This window comes from Cuculus canorus, chromosome 12, assembly GCF_017976375.1.
Source record: "Cuculus canorus isolate bCucCan1 chromosome 12, bCucCan1.pri, whole genome shotgun sequence".
NCBI classification, from domain to species: Eukaryota; Metazoa; Chordata; class Aves; order Cuculiformes; family Cuculidae; genus Cuculus; species Cuculus canorus.
Window position 1 is genome coordinate 16,635,611 of NC_071412.1, and position 17,195 is coordinate 16,652,805.

A 17,195-nucleotide genomic window follows, 5' to 3' on the forward strand; every position below is an offset into this window, starting at 1 on the left:
GTGCAGTTGATGGTCGTCATCAGGAAAACATCACTACCAAACAGTTTTCATGGCAGCAGTGAACTGAAGTGGAATCAATAGCACTGGTGATAGGGAACTCTTCTGACACGTTCTGCTGTGCACCAGCTGGGAATGATCTGTGTGTGCGTAGTGGAAGTGAGAGCAGAGGGGTTCTGTCTGAAGCCACTGTCCTCAGTACCAGAGTTTCTGATGAGCTTGTGTCAGGCAGTTGATAAAACACATATTTAAATGTTTTCAGCTTGATACTGGAATGCTTTTGTCTTAGAAATTAACTGGATAATGAAGGGAACCTTCTTCCCACTTTGCATTTACAGTTCTGTGCATCTCTTGACCTGGAGCCTTGGTAAGGATGTGCTGCTGCACAAGGTGTGATATACAAACTCAAAGCAATCTTTCTGTAGGAGTGATAGCAGTAAAGGGGAGGCTAAAAGAAGCCTTGGGTTTCTTTCTTCCCCTGAGCTATACTACCTTTTGAAAATGCAGGATTTGGGACTTGGAAATGATTGATGAGCTCTGTCCTTCCTAGTGCTTCCAGATTTCCTGTTGCTGGAAAATGGTATATTAAATCTTCTTTCTTTTATGTTTAAAAGCTTTTTCTTGTGGTCTTTAAGGAAGCATTCTGTAAGAGATATTCAGGCAGATTCATTGCAACTTTGTGAGCTAGATGTCGTAGTTCAAATGTGCTTCCTTTGGTCCTCTTTCACAGAGAAGAGCTGCATGCTTGTGGTCCTTTCTCCTAACACAGAGAGAGTAAAGGAGTAGTTAGGTTAGCACAGAGCTGTCTCAAAGTACTTCACTGGGAAATGTTTTCAGATTAGCCCTCTGTGAGAACTGTTATCTTGACTGAAGCAATTTCAGAACTGTTGGTTAAAGTCTTATGCGACTTAAAGCTGGAAGAGGAAAGACAAGGTTAGAGTTCAAAAATGGTACACTTTTTTTGGAAGGAGAAAAATCGGGAGGAGCTGAGTAAAAGTTAATACAGTTAGGCAGGAGTGATCAGCTAGTCAAACATTAAATGGAAACGGGGAAGCCTCGCAGCAGTTTCCGAGAAGGATCCAGGGATTACAGTAGTGAAGAGATTATGGGTTGATGTAGTTGGTAGTGTTAATGCTTCTACGCTAAACTCTGAGGCCTATATGTTGGGAGGGGTGAAGAAAGGACTTGTAGAGCTTCCCAAACACGTGGAATGGCACCGTACCTGCACCTAACGCTGATCTGGTCTCTGCAGGAGTGCTGCATATGTTTTGGGCACAACACTTTGGGAAGAACATGGGCTGATTGGAGGGGATTCAGAGTTATTTATGAGCCCTACTACCTACACAGTATTAGATTTTCTTCCTAGTGCTAAACTAAGCCTAAAGAAAAGCTTAGAGAAGTCCTCAAATATGTAGAACACTGAGAAAGATGGGCAGCCTTTTCTCCATGCCCACAGTGCAAAAAGAAATGTGCTTAAATCATGGCAATGCTACTTGATGATCCTGGTGATAGTGTAGAGCACTGCAACTGGATGTCTGTAGGAGCTATGGGGTCCCTAGTGCTGGTCTGAGGGGAAAAAATCTGCTGGGAATGAGCAAGATTTAACTGTGCCTGTTTCTGAGCAGAGGGTAGACTTGTCTTGACTTATCAATTTCTTGTGCCAATATTAATACAAATCAAGCCAGTGCTGTTTACATATCTATGGACATACACCCCGCCAAAGCAAGTACGTGGAAGAGGAGGGATTCCCTGCATAAAATACCCCGATTCTGCCCTAAATAACAAAGTCTCATTCAATCAATAGGTTGATGGTGCGAGAGAAGTTTCTTCTGTGTACTGAGCACTTTCATGCTGAGTAGGGGCTGAAATGTGGACTCTGTTGCTGGGGTCTGGGTGCACACTGCTGCCGTGCACCTCACTCTCAGCTGCAGACCTGTGCTGAGAGTGCACACCAAAAGGGTCTCAATTCTTGTCCAGTTGCCTTCAAGATGAGACATAGTTATTTCCCAGCCCATTTATTTTCTTCCCACTACTCTCTGTGCAGGAGTCTCGTAGTATCCTTAGTCACAGCAGCCTGTGTGATGTCTTCACAGGGCTCTTGGCAAGAGCTTTTTTAATGTTAATTCTGGAAGCTGGCTGGGAATCTGCTTCCCATTCTTTCCCTTCTGTGCTGCTGTTTCTTCTTGGCGTGCTCTCCCTTGACATCCTCTGCTCTCTGCTCTCTGCTCTGCAACGTCATTTCCTTGGGCACCTTCTTGCTTCCAGGATAAGAACAATCTTATCCCTTCAATGGACTCTCTGCTCCAAAGGCAGGCAAGGCAAACAAGAACCCAGCCTCCCCTTTTCAAGGGCTTCCTAGGCCTTATTTGAAAAGCCAGAGAAGGGCACAGAAAAACAAAACTCAAGGGCGTTTGTGTTTGTTCCAGTAGGGGGCTGGGTCTTTACTGGAAGAACTTGCAGGAATATGTGAATGGGGAGAAAAAAGGCTGATATCTTGGGTAGGAAGCTTGGCTGGAAAACTCAGGGACAATAAGGGTGAACAAACCAGTAACTTTCTGGAGCAATGGAAGAGATCACACAGATAAGCAGGTTAAAATATTTCCTTTGTGCTGCCGATTCATTTGTTTTCTGCTGTTTGGTACGTTAGACCCAAACCCGAGCTCTGCACAGAGTCGAGTGCATCCGCACATGCATGTGATTGTGGAAACCAAAGTAACAGAAGCAGTGCCTAAAGGTTTTATAGGTTGTTCTGGTTTTTTTTTGATGTATGTGTTTTTTCGTCTTTTGTTTATCCTCAGGAAAGACATCATCTCAGGGATTTGGGTACCAAAATATCTGGTCTCCAGTTTTATCCAAGACTTCTGTCACTAGGGAAACTTCAATCTTTCTGTACTTTTCTTATTTCATCTTTGAATTCTTGAAGGGAGAAGAAGATTTGAGCAATATAACCTACACAAGCATAATTTATGTGTTGTTTCTTTTGCACCACTCATGCCTTATCTGTGAATTGCTGTGAATTCTGAGTAGCAGAGACAACAGGCTTTGTGTGGGGAAGCTGGAGTCCCTCTCCAGGGAAGCCAGAGTGTCTCTTTAGAGAAAAGAAACTTTCTATACAATCCAATGATAGACGCAATCATGTAGATTTGTTAATTAAGGCTGTTTTAGAAGGTAAATCTGATTAAAAAAACAAACCCACAAGTGATTGACAAAGCTAAAATGCTGACAGGACAGACTTTCTCTACAAGGAAAGGTCTCCTTCCTCTTTGTGTTTTCTCTAAACACAGGGTTCATCATTATTCTGTGAGTTCGTGATACAAATCTGGCTATTAAATGTGTATTCCTCTTCAAGATGGTCTTAGCATACTTAAGCAATTCATTATTGACCTCATTGTGAATGATTAAATAATTTTGAGATGGGTATTTTTATGACCCTTTCGGAAGGGCTTGCTTTATGTGGTGGAAGCTTAATTTTGTCTTTGTGAATGCATTTTAACCCTTTTCAAACAGTGCCCTTCACAAGCGTTATGGATTGCCTGCATGTCCTTAGAAGTTCTGAAAAGGAAAGCCACACGCTTAAGGGTTTCACGTATTCTTACTGTGAGATCGTGTGAACTGGTTCAGGGGTAGTTGTGCTTCAAGTTACTTCTAAAATTTCTAGACAAGTAGTCTGACTCTGCCACCGCACACTTAGTGCATTAGCAGACGCAGTGCTTGCGAAATAGGCTTTATTCATTAGGATTGCGTTTTAATTGCTGCATCTATGGAACACGTGTTTTCTAGGCCTTGCAAGATGCTCTGGTATGTTTGGCTGTGTGCGTTCAGCTGGCATTTTTGTGTGAAGTGTACCCTTTCACAGCTGCTGTCTGTGTGAGACAGGAGGGGTCCCTGTGCCTTGGCGTTGAAGGGGCTCTCGCCTCTAAAGCCCTGCTGGCTTTTTCTCTCTGCCTTTTTTGGTTTGTTTGCTGGCAGGCAGCTGGCAGTATTTCAGTTTGTGTTACTGTGATGGTCTCCCACTCCTGCTCTCCAAGTGGAGGGAAGGTGGGGTGTGTCGGTGCAGGTGGGGAGTCTGGGTTTTATCCCTAAGGTTGGCTCCCACAACAAAGACCCCACTTTCTCTCCACCCAACCTTATGCTGATTTGGAAACCTGTTCTTTCCTGAAAGAATTTTTCTTCCTTCTATTATTTATAGATGATTAAGTTAAGTCAAAATGATATTGGCACACAGTCTTTCTGGTTGACCAAATACACCAGAAACACAGTAATTAAAATTCTCTTCTTAATGGAAAGTAGATGTTGATTATAGAAGTCTTTTGGGAATACTTAAAATGGAGAAGTAATCATGTTTATCCTGAACTAGAATGGAAGCAAAAAATGCTTTCTGGCACTTGTGTGATGTGTTAAGCTCAGAATCAGAGACTCTTTTTCTCTTGAGGGCTGAATTATTTTTAATGTTTCTTAATATTTGCTATAAAAACAAATTACGGCACAGCTGTGGTATGGCAGCCGTACACAGAAGGTCGAGAGAAGAGCACTGAGAGTGTGTGTTGCTTGCTACGAGTGTGGCACTCAAGCACAACCATTAGTTTGCGTGGGTTTTGATGAGGCAGACTTGTGTCTGCAGTGGATTGCTCAGGACTGGTACCCACATGGATTCCACTATAAGCAGACAAATACGTTATAAGGATGAAAACTTGTTTGAATTTGAGAGTCCACTGGTGTAAACAGAGCAGAGAATCCTGCCATGTAGACTGAGCTGTTTCTAACACGTTCAGGGGGGCGGTACTGCGAGTCACGCACATTACAGTGTTTTGAAATGAGGATGCACTCTGTGTTTAAAAAACGTGCAAGGCTAACCCCAAACTGTGTGCTGTGGTTTGTGTTTTACAGAATCCCTTGTGAGAACCTTCACTCCTTTTTACTTTCTGGTGGAGCCCATGGACGTCCTGTCAGTTCGTGGGGCTGCTGTTATCATGAACTGCTCCGCTTATTGTGAGACTGCTCCGAAAATTGAATGGAAGAAAGATGGGACTTTTCTCAACCTGGTGTCGGATGACCGCCGCCAGTTGCTACCAGATGGATCTTTATTAATAAACAGTGTGGTGCATTCCAAGCATAATAAACCTGATGAAGGATATTATCAGTGTGTGGCGACTGTGGAGAGCCTGGGGACTATTGTCAGCAGAACAGCAAAGCTCACCGTAGCAGGTAAGTTGCTCTTGTTGTTCAGTATACCTATCAGCCTGGTAATGTGGATGTATACCATGTCCTGGCAAAAAGAGGAGGGCGTTCTCCAAGAGAGGAAATGATAATTTCATAACTTATCAGTGAAACTGGTGTCTTATCTCTCCTAGCTGAAAGTTGTCATACATTTTGTTCATCTAAGCGGCTTAGTGTGGGAGTATTTCTCAGGAAATGCTGAGGATCAGGAAAACTGAAACGGATGGAGTGTCAGGTGCATGTAATCACAATGAAGATTTACCACAGCTTAGAAGGGAGAAAAAGAGCAGAGTTCTACTTTCTTTATGTAAAATGCCCTTACAAATAATTTTCTCTTGCTCTTATATGTTGAGATTTCTCTGCCCACTGTCATGGAACGTTTAGGAAGCTCCTAAAAGCTAGCAATGTGCACAGTCCTTGAAAAACTGGAAGAACAGTTGAGAAAGCAGGAGTGCTGGATTTTGTATTTGTTTCATGAATATCAGGTGTGAATAAGGAGTTTGAAAAGTAAAACCGAATGCTTAGAACTTTGGTGACAGACATTAAGAAACTCAAGTGATAGCCTCACCTTGGTTTGAGTGACCTTTAACATGCCTTGGTAATAGCTTTTATGTCAGAGAGAGGAAGCAGTAGTAGGTGAAGCTTGCAGGTGGAAATAAAGAATGTGATTGGGATGGCTATCTGGTTTTGGAATGTCGTTTGCCTATATCTTGGAGATCAGGAGTGTCAGACTGTGTCTGCGCTGTAAACCATAGAGCTGGAAGAGACTTTGAATGACTTTGAAGTCTGTCTCACTCTTACAAAACCCAACAAAAAGTAGGTAAACTAAGGCATTGTAACTAGGAAAAAAGCCCTATAAAGCAATTTCCTTTTGTTTCTCTAATGATGTTTGCCAGCCTTTTTCAAACAGCTTTTTTCTTTGCTTAATAAATGTCTTGAGGTAATGAATTCTATCTGACTCATGAGCATCTCCCAGAGCTGCTGCTTACTGTCATTTGTATTCCGATGTTGTTTCGATTAAGGTAGCTTGTAGCATTGTTGTGGAACATCAGAGATGTCAGAAATAAAAAAATAGGGGGTTTATGCCTTAAAGGAGTGAATTTCAAAGTCTCTGAATGAGAAAGAAATTTCTAAGTTTGGAAAAGAGGACAGTAAAAGCAGTTCTCAGGCACTTATCTTGGGCAATTACCACCTTCTTAAGCTGCTGCTGTGTGATTAATTCTGCTCCTTTCCACATGAGATCATTTGGCGCATTGCTTCTGTTATCATTCTGGTCTGTATGATCGTTAGGTAAGGTTAATGGGGTTAAAAATGAAAGTAATCCAAAATGTCTTCAAATTTCCCATTAATTTTTCAGAAGTTAGTATTTTATCTGGTTGGTTGTGAAGGGATGGAATCTACAAGAGCCTTCTTGTATTAAACCCCCACAATTCTGATTAGTTTTGTTTTCAAATAATCTTTGCTGGAAGAGAACAAATGCAGGCTAGCCCAAGCTGGCACCAATGGTTACTGCCCAGAGAGATTAAGGTGAGATTACTGATGGATTCCATGTAATGTTTCTTAAGAACTGGAGAAGTTGTTTCCGATGTCTGCTCTGTGTCGCCTTATGCCCTGCTGTTATGGTGTAGATCAGCAGAAGAGCATCCTCTGGCTGGCGTGAGGGGTTCTGCCATCCCAAAGGATTGGTCAGTTGTTGCGGAGTGCAAACCTATTTACTGACTGCTCCGTGCTGAGAGCTGTGTGAGGCTGCAGTCTCCTCCTTTAGCTGGGGGAAGGGGAGCTGTGGCTGCCAAAGGCTTTGAAACAAGAGAGAAAGAGAGAGAATATTTAAATTCAGGTTTGACTACATTGCTTTTCTTGACCTCCTCTGAATCCCTCAGTTTTGCCAGTGGTTTGTAATATTCCCCCTGCCCTTTGTTTTAATTGGAAGCTTTCAGGCTGCGGTAAGTGTGAGGGTTGTTTGCATCATGAGGTCTCTCCTCAGCCCCGAGATAACAGTGGGAGGCAGCTCATTCCCTTCTTAATTGAGCAGCGGTGTGCTGAATTCGTACAGGGTGTGGGAATGCTGTACTGCGATGCACCTAATTTCTGTAAAAGAGAATATCAGGAAATGTGGCTTGCGTGTTTTAACTACTACTTATTCATTAAATAACCTCATTACCCGAAGATGGCAGGTCCTGGTGAGTAATGCAGCCCAGAAAATCCTGTAACCACAAGCCGTAGTATGTTGTATCTAAGTAAGAACATGGGTTTTGAGTTTTCAGTCTTGTTGCTGTCCTGTTGTCCCTGGGAGCCAGAGGGTTACACAGAGTGCTCTGCCGGCGTGGAGGCTGGCGGCAAGGTTGAACAGGCTGGAAAACTTTAATTCACTTTTCAAATGATTCAAAGGACTTTATATAATCAGTTTTACAGATCTGAAGTTTTTGAATGTCAGAACCTGAAGCTCTCTTACTGCCGTAGGATGACGGATGGTTACAAAACGAGATGGCAAAGGGGCTTAGTCAGTGACTGTATGGAAGAGCCAAGCCAAAGCGCACTCTCGGTACCTGGGCACTGATGTTCAGACAGTGACGGAGAGCTCTGTGTTACAGACCTACTTGTGGGTTTCTTCCTTCAGTTTGTGTTCTGGACACAGTGCTATAAGCATGTTGTGGCAGGGGAAAATTGACGATGGCATGGATCGCAAGTTTGTAGTGTGTTGGACAATGTGCTTTTCAGAGCCTTTCCCTGTGTGGTAATGGGTGAGGAACCATTGCTCTTAAGGCTTTTTGAGGTGTGAGAAGCAAAATTTCTGCAGCATCTGAGACTCCCTTAGAGACTGCACTTTTCCTTCTTTAATTTCTCATGTGTTTTAAAAAGCAATTCAGAAGTTACGGTAAAATATCCCATTATGGAGAATACTTCATAGCAGCCTGACTGGCCTGTGATTGAAATTGTGTGGTACTGCAGAATGGTGAGTTTTCCCACTTCTGCCAGGCTTCTGGTTGAAAAGGTTTGATTTTTCCCGGTTGTCAATAGCAAGGATGTTGCTAACTGTCTGCTTTCTTTAGCAATCAGCAGTTTCAGGACAGGTGTAAGTCTGTCCTGAAGAATCTGTGTGAACTTCCATGTTTTGGTTCCTTCTGGCAAACGAAGGTTGAGATTGTAGTTTCCTACGTTTCTTTCCTTTGTTGCTTCCTCTCGCTGTGCAGCCTTCACCATGTTATCATGCTCTAAGCTGCGCCTGTGAATTTAGTCATATATTTGTAAAAGCGGGTTTGCTTTCTTTGAAACCACACAGACATCAGGGTGGGGCGGGAGGTGGCGTGGTGCTCATAGCCAATGGAGTTTACAGGTTTTGCTGTTATTGTGATGGATTTGAACTGGGGAAAGTCAAAGGGTTGGCCTGATTTATGTAAAGCCACAACACTTTAATTAGTGCCTCGCTACAGTCTTTAATTGGCTTTTGAAATGCAAATCTGCCTTTGATACTTAAGTGCCAGGGAGATCTTTGGAAGGGTAGAGGGTCGGGATATCTCTTACAAAACACAGATTGAAAAAAGATTTAGAAAGTTTGGGAGAACTGTCTATCATTCACCTTGGAAAAATAAACCTGTAGGTATTTTAGTCAAAAGTATCACAGTACTAACTTAAAAATATTCCCAAGATGATCTTTTTTTTTTTCAGTCCCTGTTTACTACTACTTGGTTAAAGCCTTCCTAAAGCTTTTCTTGAGAGATGAGATATAAAAGGTCTGAAGCATGACAGCAGCACTGAGTTTCATCTTGAAGATTTGTTGGTTCTATATATCCATTTAAAGACTGTTCTCTAAATTATTTATTTCACCTCTTGTCTTCCTTTTTTTCCCCCAAGTGAATTCATCTGTTTTCCTTCCTCCTCTCCCACTTATCTCTGCATTGGGTAGTACTTGGCTTTGAGCTCTGTGTGTAATTTGCTTGGCTGTGGTGAGGTAGCTGTGTCTTGCATTGGTACTGACTGTTGGTATGCCCAAGTTTTATTGGTTCTAAAAGCACTAAGCATAAGTGCTTAGTGACTTATGACTAACTTATGACTCTTTATTCTTCCCCCCACCTCACTAAATAACCTTCTTGTATTATTTTTTCTTATTTAAATATTTATAGAAATTTTATTTTCAAACCTTCATTTTGTAATGCCTTTTAGAAAAAATGCAGGCAAATGACTTCTGGTAATAAATGCTCCTACTGTGTAGTGTCAAAATCTTAACAGCGTTCAACAGCTGCAAAAGGCAGGGTTGTATTGGGTAAAAATGTTATATTACTTTTGGAACCATCTAAAACATTGCAGATACAGCACCGTCCAGAATGAGCATTGTTTCTATCTGAAAAGTGATCCTGGGAATGATCCTGGGTGAAGCTTCAGGAATTGTTTTGTGTTGAAAACACAAACACTGAAACCTCAGTTGACTCCAGTTTCTCTTTCACACCCAGTAATACCTGGTGACTTCTGTGCGTGGGGCACAAGGGTACTTGAATGGAAGAAAGGTTTGGAGTGAACTCCCTGTGTGCCCTAGCATTGCGTGGTCTTTGGCAGGATGATCTCTGTAGTCCTCGCTGGAATGAATCCTCCTGGCCGGAATGAATCTTTCTCCTCCTGCTCAGTCAGGGAACTGCTTCTGTGGCTCAGGCTCCACTGGAGACTGAAGCCTCTGGCCCTGGATCCTGCTGATGGGGCTCAGTGGAGGAATTACTCTGGTTAGTGACAAAAATCTTTACTGTTTTTCTTTACAGAACTTAATTTAAAACCTTTGTACTAGTGTTTATGTCTGTGAAATCGAGTATCTGAAGGCTAAACATCTGAATGTGTTGACTGTGTATCCTTCTGCTGACCTGTCTCCATACGGGTACATACTCAAGCCTGAGGGACAGGGCATGGGGTAGGGCTGTGTGGTGAAGGAACTGCTCCATAATGTTGCTTCCTTCGGTCTCGTATGGCTTGGAAGGTACACAGCTCCTTTGTCAGTGGGTGACAGAAAGAGAGGGAGATTCCCTGGGGAGCGGGAGACTGAGAACAGAGTAGGAAGACTGGGAAGTGTGTTCTGTGCCCTGCTTCATGGCACTGCATGGAGCTGCTCAGTGAGGAGGACACCAGGCCTTTGTGTGATGCTTGACCAGAGCGATTTACTTGAGGTCTGAGATAGAGATATGAGATCAGAGATCATGATCTTCACTTGAGAAATGATTCCAATTTCTAGCTGACTAGATTGTCTTTTCAAGATTTGCATCTTGAATATGTCTAGCTTTGGTCTTCCCAAGTGATGACTAGGAGAGTTGTCTGTATAACCACCACTGAGATTACAGGAGGCCTGGATGAGCCACCATGGTGGTAATTAATGTGATGTGGCTTGGAGGAATTAATGGAGTTATGAGCCAGGAGATGCTGCTGTTTGATCCTGCTTATACTGCAGGCTCCTTATAATCTCTCAAGAAGATCTCCATGCTTTGCCTTTTCCTCAATGTGCCAATAAAGAGTTTTTCTTCAATAAATTTAGAGTATTACTTTTCATAGTGTGCTGCGATGCTGTAAATGAGCACACTGAGAGAAGGCCGTGTAGCAATAAGTAATTCTGTATCCATTACAGTTTTTGGATGATATGCAGCAGGTAAAGTTGTGCCCAAGAAATGATTGCCCAAGACGTTCTTTGAGCCCAGCTTGTGGGAGAGAGGAGGACCTCGATGGATGTGTTCCTGCAATTAAGGCTAGGTCTCTGCAAGGCACATCATCAGAGAGACGTGTCATGGGTGTGAGGACTTGATCTTCTGTGAGTCATGGTATTTAGCTATTTAATATCCAAATCACTGGTCAAAAAACAGTGGTGAATAGTTAAGAATTTTGCTCAAACATTAATTTTATCTCTGTTTTTTTTCCTTAACTACTAAGAATGGCATAAAAAGTCAGCATGCTGTGCAGCTCTGGGATTGCATGGCTTTTGCTCAGTGTGCCTGACTTTAGAGGTTACAACTGAACTGTCTTACTGGGCTGTGTGTTTGTCTATGCCATCCTGGACAGGTAGAAGAGAAGCTGAGCTCCGTGACCAGATCTTCAGAGATGCAGTTAGGCTGGAAATAGCAGCGTGTTTTTCACTCGGGATGCACGTTCCCTTTAAGAGCAAGGGGATGTGTGTGGGGTGAATCTCGATCTGATCATCATGAATAAAGAACTTTCTGTTCCTTGGAACTGGGAACAACCTAAGAGTATAGACACTTTGTTGGAGGGTACTTGAGAGCACTTTACCCATAAAAGTAAGAGACTAGGTGAAGATTTTTCCTTGCAAAAATATGTTTTCTATGAAAAAAGCATCTGCATTTTTCGTAAATTGGCTAGGTCACAATGTACCATGAGAAAAGTGGTTTTAGCAGAATTGCCGGTTGTACAGTTTGTCAGCTGTTATAAAAACACGAGAGTTCAGACATTTTTGACAAATATTCTACTTTAAAAGTCATTCTAAATTCTTATGATCCACGTTTGTCCAGTCAAAGTAGGAAAAAAAAATCTATGTGAGTCCTTGGACTGATCTATATTGGTGCTTGGACTGAAAGCAAAGAGCATCTGTCTGGGTTTGCAGCGGATGGTCTGTTGATGGGTGACTCAAGATGCCGATGCAGAGTGGAAAGTGAAGCATGTTGATGATGCATCAGCAGCCGGCAACATGAAAGTTGGATGAACTTTGTTGAGATTAGCTTTGTTATTTGTTAATGTTTTCACTCAAATATGTATTTTTCCTTATTTATGGCCTGTGTGTCAGTCCCAGCAATCCCTTCTGTAGCTGCTGGACAAGTTAGCACATAGATTGCTCACCAAACCCCAAACTGTCAGGCAAGTGATAGCTGCATTTTTTGGCTATCTTCTTAACTCGCTGCAGATTCTGGAATGGGATTCAATAAGAGGCTTCACCGTTAGTCAGACAGTACAGAAGTGAAGGGATTGGACTGGTGATCCACTGAATGTTGTGTTTTGAAAGCAATAAGAACTTGTGCTACCACACCTACCCAGACCAAGGGTGACACAGAAACAGTAAGGGTAAGGAATATCAAAGGCCCGCTTCTGTCATGATACATTCTTTATTTTTTCATAATAGAAATTCAAGAGGAAGTTTGACACTGAAAAGGAATCAGAAGAAAAATATTTTTAATGAGGAAAAATTAAGTTATGAAACTTGCTATGGTTGGTTACACTGAGGTAATTCTTGGTAACATTCTTAAAAGCATAGATGTTTCTCATCATTCACTCGAGTACACTAAAAGTAAACATGTTAGTTATTAAAATTCCAACTCCTGCATATTTGCACATGTAAAGGCTGTTTTGGGGAGGGAGAGCATGGGGAAGTGTCTCCAGATAACTCATAGGCTTCTGTAGCGCTATTACTCTTCCTTCTGAAGTCACAGTCTGGGATTAGGTGCCCTGTCAGCCTGCTCTTCCATGACTGTTCTTAAATTGAACACATTAAAAATAAAGCAAGGAAAGGCTTCGTTATGGAGAGACCTTTAAAAAACTCTATGATATGGTGAGCTTAATTGCTAGCAACTGTCCCTGGTTCAAGGGTCACTGGTGTGATAACCCACACCATGGCTCTCTGTCTCCATACCCCTTGGAGTGAACTACAGCTTTGTCGAACAACCTGCTAGTTACAGTCCTTTTAGATTTTCTTCTCCTTCCTGACATGCATCCTTCTTGTCTCCAGACATCATCTTTCTCAGCTCGGTGTTTGTGTCCGTCGAAGTTCTTTCTGCTTTGTATTTATGTCTCCTATTATGTCAGTGTTCAAGTGCATTGTTTTTGAGGGGTTTCTTTGCTGAGTATTTCTCTGTGGAGTTATTTTGGTTATTTCCTATCCCTCAATGTCTTTTGTCAGGTACCAGCTGTCTTTGTCACTGTCTATAGAGTTGCCTCCAAAAGTTTTTCTGATCTTTCCTTTCTTCTGTGTTCTTGATGAATTTATCATGGCAGCTCTCTCTGGGCATTAATCTTCTTTGAATAGCTTGTCCACATGAGCTTTCGTAACTGATAGCCTCGCCTGGATCTAAAATTATTTAACTTGTCAAGCTCTCTTCTTGCACCAGGATACTTGGATCTTATTCTTCTTTTGTAATGGCTATTGATTTTGTTTTAGAAAAAGTGATTGCAAGCCTGTGCTGGTTTTAAGCAGTTTATTATGAAGACCCGAGGTTCCTTAAATTATGAGGTAATCTGCATAGCTTATCTTCAGGCCTTCTCTTAAAAGTCCAAAGTGCTTTTTTCGTTGTTCTCACTATTAGAATGATCTTCAACAGTACCAAATAAATTACTCCGTAGTTTGCATGCCCTCAGTTAATTTTTCTGCAGTATTGGAAACATCTGCTGGCTGTGTTTCTCAGTGTCTGCGTGGATCAAATTGTTGATGGCTACTGCAGCTTTTCCTGTGAGTTACTGCTATGGACAATGTCATCCTCTCCTGCTTCCTCTGTTTCATAACCTTTTATGATCAGTATCTGCCACATTACTTGTCCTACTAAGGCTGGATTTAACACTTGGAATTCTGATTATGGGCTGAAATTCCCTATATTCTGCTTACTTCTCCCTTTGGTTCAGCCAGCAAGGATGCCGGGTAGGTTTTCCTCTCTGCATGTTATAGTCCTTCTAAGAACGTTCCTTCTTTCTTGCCCAGACCAGTTGTCTCCTGCCCAGGTTTGAGGCCAGTTTATGCCTGGTTTGCCTAAGCAAGGGTGGGAGGGAAATATGTGATAGTGTGCGTCTCTTCTTTGTAGAAAGGACTTTAAGCATTTGGCCTTGTCTTAATTCAGGTAATGCTGAACTTCTGTTCTCCATGAGTGTTTTGTAATTATGAAGTCTAATATGTTTGCTAGTGAGATTCATGAAATATGTCTTATTAACGAAATTGTATTTTAAATCATGTTTCACACTTCAGCCACTCAGACAAGTGATGCTGAATAGTGTTCAAGTGAAGGAGAAGAAAAGGAGCTGTGATAATTTAATGAAGTGTCCACAGATGGCTGGACTTATTAATTTTTTAACAGGGCTGGGGTGAGAAGCTGATGTGCTAACAAAATATGCGGCATCTTTAAGATCCACTGCTTCACTGAAGGGTGGCAGATGTTGTAGCTATTTTAACAATAGGGCATCATGTTTCTGTACTCCTTTATCTGCTCATAGTACTACAATCTTCACACCTCCCAAGAGGCTATTTCAATAGAGTAGTGATAGAGCTATGGATTCCTCCTAAGTCCAGATGCGATCAGGCAAACGAGAATGAGGAAAACCTTAAAGCAGTTTGTGTAATCGTTCACAGTCTGTTAAATGGAACAGTTCAATGCTGAAGGACTGTGAGGTGAAAGCTGTGGGATGGCAATGTTTATAGGTGATACTGCTAAGAGTGTAGTTTAGACTTGGGTAAATTATGAGCAACTTATGTAGAGTAGCATTGGGCAGCAGAGAGTTTCCAGAGCTGGCATCCAGGAGGTGACAGGTTGGTAAAACCATCCGCCGCTCTTCTGTTGTGCTGCTTCTGTACTGCAATAGGAATAATCAAGGCAAAACCAGTGAAAACGTTTGCTGAGCACACTGAGATGCAAAAGAGGCTGAAACCAGCTTTGGGGAACAGTAAACTGCAAAAATATAGAATATGTGTGTGTATGTGTTTAGAGCTGCTCAATGCCCATACAAAGCATTAGGTTAAATTACAATTGGGAGTAGCACCAGAGGAGGCTCGGGCACACAACAGAAGTGCTGGCAGAGCCTCGATGGGTCCAGGCTGTGGCCAGGTTGTGCAGGTACAGAGCCTGCCCCAGTGAGGAGTGAGTCAGTCTTGCGGTGCTTCTGATGCCTGTTGTATGGATGTGAGAATCATCTTGTTGCTTATATGTTTAGAATCGTAGAATAGTTTGGATTGGAAGGGAGCTTAAAGATCATCTAGTTCCAACCCCCCTGCCATGGGCAGGGACATCCCACTAAATTAGGCTGCCCAAGGCCCCATCCAACCTGGCCTTGAACACCTCCAGGGATGGGGCATCCACAGCTTCCCTTGGCAACGTGTTCCAGTGTCACTACTCTGATGGTGAAGAAATTCTTCCTAATGTCCAGTCTAAATCCGCCCCTCTCCAGTTTATACCCATTCCCCCTCGTCCTATCACTACAAGCCTTTATGAACAGTCCCTCTCCAGCTTTCCTGTAGGCCTCCTTCAGGTCTCTATAAGATCTCCTTGGAGACTTCTCCAGGCTATATAAGCCCAACTCTCTCAGCCTGTCGTCATACGGAAGGTTCTCCAGCCCTCTGATCATCTTTGTAGCCCTCCTCTGGACCTGTTCCAACAGCTCCGTATCCTTATATATATATGTTTATATATGCTTGTATGTTTATAGTGTTTAGAGCACATTCCAAGTGGAAAATCAGCCTTCCTAAATTGAATGTATTAACCTGTGGTCTTGCTAGGTCAGTAGTATTTTCCTTTTGTGTCCTAAATCGATACATAACGTATTTGTGCTGACACGGGATGATAAATGCACATACAAATGTGAAAAAAATTATAGTTAATATCAGAGCCCCAAAGCATCGTTTATCATCATGTTCATTTAGCAAAAAAGGGCATAATATCTTCAACTGAATGTCCTGCAACATGTGGGTGAGGAGTGGGTGCTGCTTGCACATTAGAAATGTAACTGATTTCCATTAGATGTTCTTGCATAGCCTTGATTGAACTGACTGGGAAATTAAAAACCGCTGAGAAAAAAATACCTGTTTTCTTAAAACTCTTTTTTTCAGTTAAATTTTAAGTGTATTTGTAGTTTAAGTAGAGACTGGATTTGCTTACACAGTAACAGCTTTGAAAACTGTTATAGAAAGTTAAGGAAATGCAGGCTTACACATTCATCCATTGATAATATGAGAAGGAGGAGAAGAGAGGCTCTGTAATGGAGAGATGAAGGGTGTGTTCTAGGAGTGCGCTGCTGCGGGAGGTGTGCCAGCACCTCAGGGCCTGCTACTGTGCTCACAAACAGGTCTCAGAATGAATAGTAATTAAGGCTTATGTTTAGAGCACCTTTGTAATCCATCATTATCATTTGTGGTTGTCTGTTGGCTAAAGCAGAAGGGGCCTGCTCTGCAATGGAGGCTTTTAAGCAGTGCAGATTACAAATAATCATAGAATAAGAGAAAATTATTCTTTAGGACAAAATTATAGCCTAGGTTAAAATATATGTTTTAAAACCACACAGTATTATGATTAAATAGAGGTTTTCCTGGCATTTAAGATGACTTGGACAATGAACTGTGATTTCATTGCTAGTAAGTAATGAGACCATCTTAAATAAAGCTTATTTACCCTTAATGGAGCACATGCACACAACAATATAGAACGCCTATCCTGTCCAAAAGTGAGTGGTGCTGGTAAGGGAGTTAAAGGAAAGCCTCATTGAGCTTCACATTGGAAACTACAGGGTTGTAGTCCTCCAGCAGCGTTCTCACTCGAGCTCTAAGTTGTTGATATGATAATGATTGTATGACTGGTGGTTGTGTAGGGCACAGAGATGGCAACAGCAGAGGTATCATAGTATAGTTAGGGTTGGAAGAGAGCTTAAAGATCATCTAGTTCCAACTCCCCATGGATGTCCATGGGCAAGGACATCCCACTAGATCAGGCTGCCCAAGGCCCCATCCAACCTGGCCTTGAACACCTCCAGGGATGGGGCAGCCACAACCCCCCTGGGCAACCTGTGCCAGTGTCTCACTACTCTCACGGTGAAGAAAGTCTTCCTAATGTCCAGTCTAAATCTGCCCCTCTCCAGTTTATACCTATTCCCACAAGCCTTTACGAATAGCCCCCTCCAGCTTTCCTGTAGGCCCCATTCAGGTACTGGAAGGTCGTCATAAGATCTCCTCTGAGCCTTCTCTTCTCCAGGCTGAGGTGAAAACAGAAGTTAGAGCAGTCCCAGGGCTCCTTTCCAGGCTGGTAAAGAGTTGCCCTAATACG

The 17,195-nt window shown here is 42.4% G+C and overlaps 1 protein-coding gene across 11 annotated transcripts in view; it reads left to right on the forward strand.

Annotated features, from left to right (window-relative positions):
* The window catches only part of NEO1 (neogenin 1), a 175,134-nt gene that overhangs the window by 47,670 nt on the left and 110,269 nt on the right, over window positions 1-17,195 (forward strand). For all 11 annotated transcript variants that reach the window (XM_054078014.1, XM_054078018.1, XM_054078019.1 and 8 more), the window contains exon 2: window positions 4,885-5,202. In XM_054078014.1, coding sequence (XP_053933989.1) covers window positions 4,885-5,202 — 318 coding nt within the window. The remainder of the gene's footprint in view (window positions 1-4,884; window positions 5,203-17,195) is intronic.